Raw genomic sequence first — 10,619 nt, 5'->3', positions numbered from 1 at the left:
AGGTGAAGCAACGGAGTCCACACACACGAAGCTCCGGGAGTCAGGCTTGGTGGCGCTGAGCTCGTTTTATCGCGGCAGAGCTACAGTTTATGTAGGGCATGTCTACCCATCACCATTGAATAAGCCAGCAGCACATCTTGGAGCCAGTCAGCATAAAGATCAAAACTAACCGTACTACGGGGAAGTAAGGGAGCCTGCCAAGCGGTCAGGGAGGGCAGGAAGGGTCACCACTGGACGTTTCCAATGGCCTGTCCTAGAGCAAACAGGTGTTCCTGTTCGCTCACACTGGGAGGTTTCTCCCTCTACCCATCCACGGCTGTCACCCACACCGCGGGCTGGTTCTTTCCCACAATGCAAGACAGGTTCAAAGGTAGTGGCTGTAGCCAAATCTCCTCTCAGCCACACTGCTGTCCAGAAACCTCCCTGCAGGGAACCTGGTGGGGCTGGACATGCAAAAGCATCACCTGGCTTGAAAGGCGAGAGGGCACCCCAGAAACCCCCTAGGGAACTGAAAATAGGCCCAGATGCTAAAGCCAGGAAAAAAGGACACGAGGCTCTGGTGGCCATGCAGACAAAGACTGAGGGGAGCTGGGCAGGGTGGCACACATCTGTAATAACAGAAGCCCGGAAGGCTGAGGCAGGGGGGATCTTGAGTTCAAAGCCAGCCTCAGCAAATTAGGCCCTGAGCAACTTAGAGAGACCTTGTCTCAAAATAAAAGTTAAAAAGGCCTGGGGATATGGCTCAGTGGTTAAGCGCCCTGGGTTCAGTCCACAGTACCAAAAAACAAACAGAACTCTGAGCTGAGAATCACACACAAAACCGGCAGGGGCGCACTCCTAGTAACTTTTGGAAGCCAAGGTAAAACCATCTTGAATGACCTGCTTAAAAAGTAGGCCTTGGGGCTGGGGATGTGGCTCATGCGGTAGCGCGCTCGCCTGGCATGCGTGCGGCCCGGGTTCAGTCCTCAGCACCACATACCGACAAAGATGTTGTGTCCGCCGAGAACTAAAAAATAAATATTAAAAAAAAAAAAAAAAAAAGTAGGCCTGCCAAGACTCCTTCGAGGACCCCACCCCAATCACAACCTGAGAAAAATCCTATCCACAAGGGAAAGCAGAGGACACTGCAGATGCTCACAACTGCAGATTCTAGACTCGTCAAACAGGCTGTAAGGTAGGGATGCTTAAAATAAAAACCTAAAATTCAAGAGGGGATCAAAGACATCAGGGACACCACCCAAACACAGCAGTCGATCTGAAAACCAAAAATACTAGTGTGGGCAACTGACAGTGGAGTCACTGGAACTGAGCGCTTGCCAGGTCTTGGGCCAGGAGCCTGGCTGAAGGCAGAAGCCCCGAAGGCAGTCAAAGCCACAGCTGCTATGACTGGGCTGTCCCAGTGCACCTGCTGAGCTGCCAGGAGAGCCCTGTCTTCCAGGTGCCTATAAGGCAACAGGAGGCGGGACCAGAGGGTGACTGGGGAAGGACACTGCCCAGGCACTTCTGTGGTTGCTAACACAGGGGCACCGGACTCCAGAACAACCAGGCAGCAGACGTGGGCAGGTCTGGAGGGGACAGTTTTATTGGGCAGGGGGAGATCTCAGTCCTTGAGGGAGAAGTGCATCTTGTCATTGACCATCTTGCGCTCGGGGTTGAGCCGCTTCAGGATCTGGGCCAGCAAGTTCACCGTCTGCTCACTGCTCAGCCCCGTCTTCTTGGTCTGAAACTTTTTCAGTAGGTCTTTGGTGGTCATGGGCTTCCGCGTCAGGTAGCGGCGCACGGCGTCCTCAGTCACCTGCACATCACTGAGGAACAGAGGGTCAGGGTCAGCGAGATCCTACAGTGGCCCCTGCCCAGCCCCTGCGTCCTAACCAACTTACCCACTGCAGGGCGTGGACTTTCCGGAAGGCGGCTGTGGGGTCAACTTTCCAGACAGGCTCTGGGGCGCAGCGTCCAGCCGTAACCGCTTGGCGGCTGGTGCCTCGCTGACTCTCTTCCCTGTGGGAGCAGGGTCAGGATGAGTCTTGGGGTGGAGGGTGGACCCTACCCAGGGACTCAGGAGCACACAGATGGGGCTGATAGCTCACCTTGCTCCAGTTTGTTGGCAGCTGCCCGCAGGGTGGAGGAGGTGCTGGTCCCCTCTGCACTGGGTGTGCCAGGGCGGCTGCTGCCCCGCGAACTGCCTCCCGACGGCTTCCGCTCCCTCTTGGGGGGTGTCTTCTTTTTCTGCAGAGGTTAAGGTGGGGGGTATGAGCCTGCAAACAGACACCTGCCTGGCCCAGGCCCCAGACCGCTACTTACCGCCATGAACAGGGCTGAGGAGGCCTCACTGTCAATGTCACTCTCCTCCGAGCTGTCTGACTCATCACTGCTGTCTGCAGGAGCCAGCTTGGCCGAGTCAGGACCAGAGCAAGACCCCCTGCCCATCCTCACTTCCATCACGGCAGGAGGCCCAGGGGCAGGGGTGGGGGGCAGGGCGCCAGGGCCTGCGCGAGGCCGGCAAGGGGAGCCCACCTTTCCTGCGCCTCTTCTCCTGCGGGGTGGGGGCCTTCTTCTCCTCCTCCTCCTCCTTGTCCTCCTCAGGAGGCTTCTCCTCCTCGCTCTCCTCGCTGCTCTCACTGTGCTCATCGACACCTGGGGAGGGGACGGGTGAGCAGAGCAGGAGGGACCCTGCCTGCTGACTGCCCCCAGCACCTGGCCCCCGCCTACCTTTGGGCCCGTCCTCCTGCTGCGGCACCTTCGGTTTGCCCTCTGCCTCGTCCTGGGAGCTGCTGTAAGACAGAGGAGGGCAGAGGGTGAGCGGGCGCCTCTGGAGGCCGGCCAGGGTCTCACACCCGCCTCCCGCCTGCCTCACCTGGAGCCATCGGACATGTAGTCTACCTCCTGGCCCTCAAAGTCACCGTCGTCACTGTCCTCAAAGGCCTCATCATCCGAGCCCTTCTTCTTCTTCTTCTTCCTGCCCGCCTTGGTCAGTGGCTTCTTCTTCTTGGCCTTGGGGGCTCTGCTGCCTGGGGGAGGGCAGAGGGGACTCAGGCCATGGACCACTGTGTCCTTCAGGTTCGACCATGTTCTGACGTCCTGGGAGTGGATGACTGGCCCCCCAGGCCTGGCCAGTTCTTCCAGAAGCGAGGGCAGATCTGCGAGCAGCGCTTACAGCAAGCAGCCCAGTCCAGAGCCGCCCGCAGCCCCAGGCTCACACACCACTGCCCCAAATCACCCAGAGCCAGGTGAGGGACGCCAGTCATTCAGCCCCAGTGGAGGCCGTGCCTCGGCTCTCCAGCTCCTGCCTTCTAGGACAACAATGACCACAAGCCTCTCTGGGTGACATCAGCCCATCAGCCCACTCTCCATCTACAGTCAGCACAAGCGACACTTACCCTCCTCGCCGCTGGCGTCGCTGTCATCAGAGGACATCTCCAGGTCATCCTCCAGGTCGTGGATGCGCAGCTCGCTGGCCTTCCTGCGGCCCCGCTTCTCCTTCCCCTCCTCATCCTCGTCCTGGTCCTGGTCCTTCAGCCGCCGCTGCTGCATGATGCTGAAGTGGTTCAGGACCTTATTCCTCCTGTGGGCCAAGTGAAGGCAAGGCAGGGTGACCAGGGGCTCGGCACCTGCACCTCCGTGTGCAGGACCCAGGGGGTGACAGGTACCACAGACACTGCCTTAGCAAGGGGCTCACTGGAATCCCATGAGGGAACTGGCTGCCCACCTCTCTCCACCCGAGGGCCTCAAGGTCTGGATGGTGCTAGAGTGTCTGCCCCCTGGGGCACAGGGCCATTCCCAGGCCACAGACTGGCCATCTCGTATTCATGTTACACTCCTCTTATCCTTTACAGGTACCTTTCTCTTTCTCTTAATGACGGGCATAGTGACATTTCCACTGGAACACCACGCCATGGATCATGGCAACCAATGACGGCCCTTCACTTAGTGAAGGGCTCAGGGGCTACAGCCAACAGTGAATGCACAATTCACAGGCACTGGGGGAAGGAACGGAACCTGTCCCAACACGGTGAATGCCTTTAACACTACATAAGCACACACTGAGAAACAGTGACGAGATATTTTATGTTTTAAACCACAATCTTAAGGTTTTCATAATTATTAAAAAAGAGAGGGGGCGGGGGATGTAGCTCAGTGGTTAAACGCCCCTGGGTTCAATTCCCAGTACCAAAAAAAAAAAAAAAAAGGAGAATAGCCCTGGTAGAGGTCAGATGAATCCAAGGACAACATGCTCAGGGAACATGGAAGACACCCTGGGCTGGGTGTGGTGCAGTGGCAGCGTACATGCCTAGCATGCACAAGGCCCTGGGTTCTGTCCCTAGCATTGAAAAAAAAAAGGAAAAAAACCAAAAAGCCAAATACGCAAGGATACACACTGCACGCTGCGGGACTCCACTCAGAGGGGCCCTGGGACCCTCAGATCCAGAGACTGAGAACATCATGGCCGGTGCCAGGCCCTGGGGAGTTAGTGTTGGATGGGGTTCAGTTTGGGAAGATGGTAAGATTCTGTAGACGACTGGTGGTGACCATTGTTAAACAGTGTGACTATCCTTAAAAACAAAACAAAACAGGCCGGGTGCAGTGGCACACACCTATAATCTCAGTGGCTCAGGAGGCTGAGGCAGGAGGATTGCGAGTTCAAAGCCAGCCTCAGCAATGGTGAGGCGCTAAGCAACTCAGTGAGACCCTGTCTCTAAATAAAAATACAAAATAGGGCTGGGGATGTGGCTCAGTGGTCGAGTGTCCCTGAGTTCTATTCCCTGATCCCCGCCCCTGCCCCCGCAAAAATAAATAAATAAATAAGACTGATGAGTGCTGACCAAATGTCCTGACTTCTGCTTCTAATATGCCTGTCTGCACATCAGAAAAAGATGAGTAACACTCTACTGTCACATGTGTCTAAATAGAACAAATTTTAAACATAATAATTAAAAAAAAAAAAAAGCTGAGTAAAAATAGGTGTCCCCAGTCCCTTGGCCTGAGGCCCTCAAGGCCCTCAAGAAACTATATAAACAAACTAGATGCCTGTCAGTAGATGAATGGATAAAGAAAATGTGGCATATATACACAATGGAATATTACTCAGCAATAAAAGAAAATAAAATCATGGCATTTACAGGTAAGTGAATGGAGTTGGAGAATATAATGCTTAGTAAAGTTAGCCAATCCCAGAAAACCAAATGCCAAATGTTTTCTCTGATGTAAGGAGGCTGATTCATGGGGCTGGGGATGTGGCTCAAGCGGTAGCGCGCTCGCCTGGCATGCGTGCGGCCCGGGTTCGATCCTCAGCACCACATACAAACAAAGATGTTGTGTCCGCCAATAACTAAAAAATAAAGAAATATTCTTAAAAAAAAAAAAAAAAGGAGGCTGATTCATAGGAGGCTGGGGTTGGGAGGGGGAGCATGGGAGGATTAGAGGAACGCTAGGAGGGGAAGGGAGGGGGCAAGAGGGTAAAAAAGATGGTGGAATGAGAGGGACGTCATTACCCTAAGTACATGTATAGAGACACGATGGTGTGAATATACTTTGTATACAACTAGAGATATGAAAAATTGTGCTCCATATGTGTAATATGAATCGTAATGCATTCTGCTGTCATATATAACAATTTACAATTTAAAAAATGCCCTTGAACCTGCAGGGAGCCACAGCCAGGTCATGGCCTGGCCCATGAAACAGGTGCCAGCACAGCTTGGCCTGCTGCTAGGGAAGCACAACATGCTTGTTGACTAAGCAGATTGAACTTGTGATCCAGAGATGGCATATCCCTCCTGCTTTGACTCATTAAAACAACAAACTCTTCTCCTGGAAGGTGTGAAAGCAGATTCTAAAGACAAGATCACAAACAGAGAGGAAAGCAGAGCACCATAGGGGGTGCCTGCCCAGGGCCACAATAAAGCCTCAGGGGGTCAAGAAGCAGAGCAAGGCACAGACAGCAGCTAGCAGCGGGCAGAGGATCCCAGGCCAGAGGCTAACCCAGGGGAGAAGGGGACTGGAGCTAAGCTAATCTTTGCCCAATGTGAAAATTTCAACTCAAGGAAATGATTAAACAAAGGTGGGGCCAGGAAAGGAGGATGTCTTTCTGCCCTTTGAGGGCTGTGATTCCTTGGGCCATTCCTGCCACTCTGTGACACACGCAGACAAGAGTTTTGCAGACATGCCCACAGCGCCATCCTGCACCAAAAGGATGCCCCAGGGCTGCAGTGACCCAGGAATGTCAGATCCTCAGCTAGGACTGCAAGGCCCATGTTCCCAGCTCTCCCCACAATCACTCTGCTCCAGCTTGTTTTGCCGTATCCTTGGCCCCACAACTGTACCTGTGCTGTCCCCATTTCCAAGGCCAGAAATGCCATGGCTGCATCAGGAGGCCCCTTTTGAGCCCCCTTGTAAAGGCCCCCTTGGAGTGGCACGTGGAGCAGACCCACCAAGGCAGCTAACCCCACAGCTGCCAGCTGGCCCCACGCTGCTCTGCCACTTCCTGCAGCAGGTTCACCAGCTACCAAGGGTCCATATCTCCCTGAGAGCTCTATGTGGGCGGGTGGGCACTGCCTTGGTCCGCCAAGTGCCCAGACTCCAGCACAGCTTGGCCTGCTGCTAGGGAAGCACCTCCCGGCCCCTGCCAGCTCACCTCTCCCACTCCTCCTCAGCCTCCTCAGCAGTGAGCGTGCGGTGTCGAGCCAGTGGTGTGAAATTGTACCAGTTGTGCACAGGAAAGGCCTCGAAGGCTCCGTCAGGACACTGGGTGAAGATGTAGTAGGACGTGTTCTCCGTCACTCCTCCCTTCTTTATGCCCTTGAACCTGCAGGGAGCCACAGTCAGGTCATGGCCTGGCCCATGAAACAGGTGCACAGGACCTGCCTGCGGCCTGCACATGCCTCCCTGTGTGCCTCCTCTGTAGCACCTGCCTGGGTTCCCTGGGGAAAGCCCATGACAAGCCCTGGGCAACCCCAGACGAACCCAGCTTCGATTTTCCCAGCTGGAGGGCAGGGACAGCGCTCCCTCTTAGTAGAGCAAGTTCAATATTGGGCTTATGCAACGATCTCTTAATGGCTCTGTCGCATGGGCTATGACCAGGAACTCAAGAAGCCAGACTGGAGCAGATCTGAAGTGGACACTCAACCCAGGCCACCATCTCCTTGAGCCCAAACAACTGCCCATGGCCTCCACCCTTACTTGCTGTTATCCCAAATCCAGGCAATCTTGTTCTGAGTCCTTTCCCAGCCTATAACTTTTCAAGGCTCCCCTGAGCACCCAGAACCCTGCACAACCCAGTTCTACCTGGAATGCCTGCGCCAACCTGCATCACCCTTCCTGTTCTGCCCCAGAATGCCCTTTCCAAAAGGTCATCACAAGAGACAAGTGCCACTGATGGCCCTCAGGGCTGCCACAGAACCAGGCATAAGTACCAACTTGGTTCATGTTCAAAAACAAAATAAGGGAGGAAGTGCAGGCCCGGTTATCTCACACAGCTGGGGAACTGAGGTTCAGAGGGAGCACCCAACAAGTGCACAGTGTGTGGGGGGTGGTCCCTAGGTTGGCACACTTCCCCCGCTGCCACTTACTTTCTGCCTGATTTTCCATTGACACGTAGGAGCCAGGGCTGGTCCTCAGGCCGGAACTCCTTGAGGATGATGCCGTACTTTTTCCGACGAGCCTCTTCCCGAAGCTTGCGGTTGAACTCACTGCCTGCACCCGACTCGGGCATCTCCTCCTCCTGGTAAATCTTCTTGTTACTCAAGTCCCTCTCTAGCCGGGCCTGGAGGGGAAGGAAGAAAAGTCTCTCAGGGGCCCACCTTGGCTTGGACCGTGCTCCTGTGAGGAACACCCCTAATTCTCACTACACTGTACTCCAACAAAGTCAATTTCCCTCTTGGCAAAAAGAGCACAGGATGCTAGCTAGCACCTGATGAATCTGAGTAAAGGGAATTGGGGACTTACAACAACAACTACTTATTAAATAGAACGATGATAATAATCTATTACAACGAAAGTTGTAAGACTCTCTCAAAATACCTTGTACTTTCCTCTTTTCATTTAAAAGAGGCACTTTATGCCTTTGACATATCCAACTTTCCAGCATCACTGCTCTTGTGCTTTTGGGTTCTTAGTAAAAGAAGGGTTACTGGAACACAAGCACTGAGATATCAGAACAGTTGATCTGATAATGGAGACACCTACTAAGGCCTCCCAGGCTGGCCTTAAACTTATGATTCTCCAGGCTCGGACTTGGCAGTAGCTGGAATTATAGGTGTGTACCACTGCCTCTGGCACCTTAGTTACCATTACAGCTAAAGAACCATAACCATCCTTAAGTCTAAGGTCAGATTCTCTAATCTCCCACCACTTCCCAGAACACGGGACTTACCTGATTCCATGTAGCAAAATTGACTTTATCGGCTGCATTGAAAGCCATTATGTTATATTTTTTGGTTGTGTTCCTGGAGGGGGCAAAAAAGGCAATGTTAATTCAATCAGTCATTCAGCAAACCCACCCTGGTTCAGCTCTTTGTGCTGCACAGTGCTGAGAACATATGAAAGACTCCAAGGATCCCCACTTTGTCATGGAAGCTGGATCCATCTCCTCCCAATCTCAAAAAGATGAGGAATAACAAAGATTTGGGGGAACCCAAGATGTGGGGGATAACTGAGAACTTGGCCTAGTGAGGAGGGAGCACAGGCAGGGAATGCTTCCTGGAGAAGGAAAATGCTGGAACTGAATTTTACAGGATGGAATCACAGCTGGTATGGAAGGACACTAGTGGCAGAGGGGACAGTATGTACAAAGATTTTACCAGTTTCAAACAGAACAAAGTAGCTGATTGGAAGCTCGCTAAGGTTTCAATTTTTTTTTCTTTCGGGGTGGGCAGGGCCAGGGACTTACTTGGGAACTCGAACAACATACTCGGTGACATTCGGAGCGCCGGGACCCTGCGGAGAGGAGGCAGGATGGTGAGTGAGGAGGGGCCGCCAGCCAGGCCGCCGCCGGGACCCCCCGAACCCTGCTTCATTCGTACTCACCAGGGCCGCCATGGTCAGTGGGTCGGGTCCAGTCCGATGTGGATTCTGTTCGTCTGCCGCGGGGCCCGCGTCCCTTAGTCTCGAGCAAGCCGCACTCTAGGTGTCAGGCTTCCAATCCCGGGAGAGAATAGCGAAGACTGCAAGCACTAAGCGCAGCGGACCCTGGGAAAAAAAACACCCGGAAGTAACCCCACGTCATTTTGCGCACGCGCCGCAGCCCGGCCGGAAGCGGAAGTCCGCTGCTGACCGACGGCACCATCTTCCAGGGTTGTGGGCCAGTCAAAACTATCATTTGTGTTTCCCTCTCCCCGTCCTATCTCAGACTCAACACACCCAGGCCCACTGTGAGACAAATCAGCCGCCTTCGGTGGCAGACGTGCTTGTGTACGACGCGGATAATTTAACCACGACGTGTGGAAACACCTCCCTCCGTGATGTCACAGCCAGGGGCCGCGGGGCACCCTGGGTAAGCTGGGAGGAAACGTCTCGCGGGTCCCGGGTGCCTCGCGCATGCGCCCCCGCGCTCCGGAAATGGAGGCCAGGAGGCCGCGTCACCATAGCAACCACGGCTCGCCTGGTCGGGTCAGGCAGCAGCCAGGCTCTGCTTGGGACTGTTGAGGGCTCATTTCCGCCCCCTGCCCCTGTGTGTAAGGGGAATCTCCAGCATCCGGCAAAGTAATCGGGGGCAGGGAGGGCCTTGTGACGTAGAGCAGAGCCCAGAGGGGTCAGCGAGTGGGTGGGGATGGGGTGCGACAACCCCAAGGGATGCTGGCAGGATGGGTTTGTACAAGTCCAAGCTGCCCCAGATGGCCAGGCCGTTGAGGCCCCAGGAGAAGGGTAATATCGCGGGGGTAGCTGGGTTACTGGGGCGGGGAGGAAAGGAGACTAGAGGGCAGAAGAGAGGTGCAGGTTCCCCGCCATCCCATGTGTACACCCCTCCCAGGCACGGCAGTAACAAAGCTGCACATCTTCCCAGTCATCCACTCACTGAGCCACTTCTGAGTTCTGGGCCCTCAAGGTTAAACCAGTTCTTTGTCTCCTTGGAGATTACAATGTAGCAGAAGAGACATACTCAGAAAAATGGAATCTACACACCCAAGGAGGCAACAGGGGAAGCACTGTGAGGCTCTGAGGGCAGAGGGAAAAGGGGTAATTTCAACTGGGCACTGAGGGATGCATAGGAGTTGGCTAAGCAAAGGGGTAGGGAAGCAAGACACAAAAATGAACCATAAACCACTGACTGGACATTCATTTATTCCCCATCCACTACTAGATGCCAGGAACCATGACAATTGGTGGGAGCGTAGGTAGGTATGGGTGAGACAGAATCGGCCCTTGCCCTCCTGGAGTACAGAGGCTGGCTAGGGACACAAAACCAAGTACATGACTGGGTTTCTAAGACAGAGAAGTCTCTTTAGACAGGCATCAGGGAAGACCTGATGATTGCGCTATGACCAGAAGAAATTGAGATAGGCAGAGATTTTCCTGGTGGAGGGAACAGAAAGGAGAAATGAATTTGGCAAGTTCAGGAACAAAAACAAGGACACTAGGCACACAGCATGGCACGAGTCTGAAGGCATATGTGAATTCCTGCCCCT

The 10,619-nt window shown here is 54.1% G+C and overlaps 1 protein-coding gene across 1 annotated transcript; it reads right to left on the bottom strand.

Annotated features, from left to right (window-relative positions):
- Positions 1-1,559: 1,559 nt before the first annotated feature.
- Gtf2f1 (general transcription factor IIF subunit 1) lies at positions 1,560-9,173 on the bottom strand. Its single transcript, XM_026404344.2, has 13 exons — positions 9,022-9,173; positions 8,885-8,931; positions 8,369-8,441; positions 7,566-7,759; positions 6,632-6,802; positions 3,378-3,562; positions 2,855-3,008; positions 2,710-2,771; positions 2,515-2,634; positions 2,302-2,375; positions 2,088-2,226; positions 1,881-1,998; positions 1,560-1,805 (listed from the first exon to the last, which is right to left on the bottom strand). Exons 1-13 carry the CDS (start codon positions 9,031-9,033, stop codon positions 1,601-1,603), a joined length of 1,554 nt encoding a protein of 517 aa, XP_026260129.1. The 5' UTR covers positions 9,034-9,173; the 3' UTR covers positions 1,560-1,600.
- Between the last annotated feature and the right edge of the window lie 1,446 nt (positions 9,174-10,619).

This window comes from Urocitellus parryii, chromosome 3 (assembly GCF_045843805.1).
Source record: "Urocitellus parryii isolate mUroPar1 chromosome 3, mUroPar1.hap1, whole genome shotgun sequence".
Classification (NCBI taxonomy): domain Eukaryota; kingdom Metazoa; phylum Chordata; class Mammalia; order Rodentia; family Sciuridae; genus Urocitellus; species Urocitellus parryii.
The sequence above is the reverse complement of the archived record's forward strand: the minus strand, read 5'-3'. Positions and strand labels throughout refer to the sequence as shown.

Bases quoted from the DNA above. Each gene is read 5' to 3' on its own strand.
- Gtf2f1 (XM_026404344.2), bottom strand. The intron at 8,442-8,884 runs GTAAGTCCCTGG...TGCCCCCTCCAG, and splicing joins TATGTTGTTCGAGTTCCCAA to GAACACAACCAAAAAATATA. The intron at 1,806-1,880 runs GTAAGTTGGTTA...TCTGTTCCTCAG, and splicing joins AAGTCCACGCCCTGCAGTGG to TGATGTGCAGGTGACTGAGG.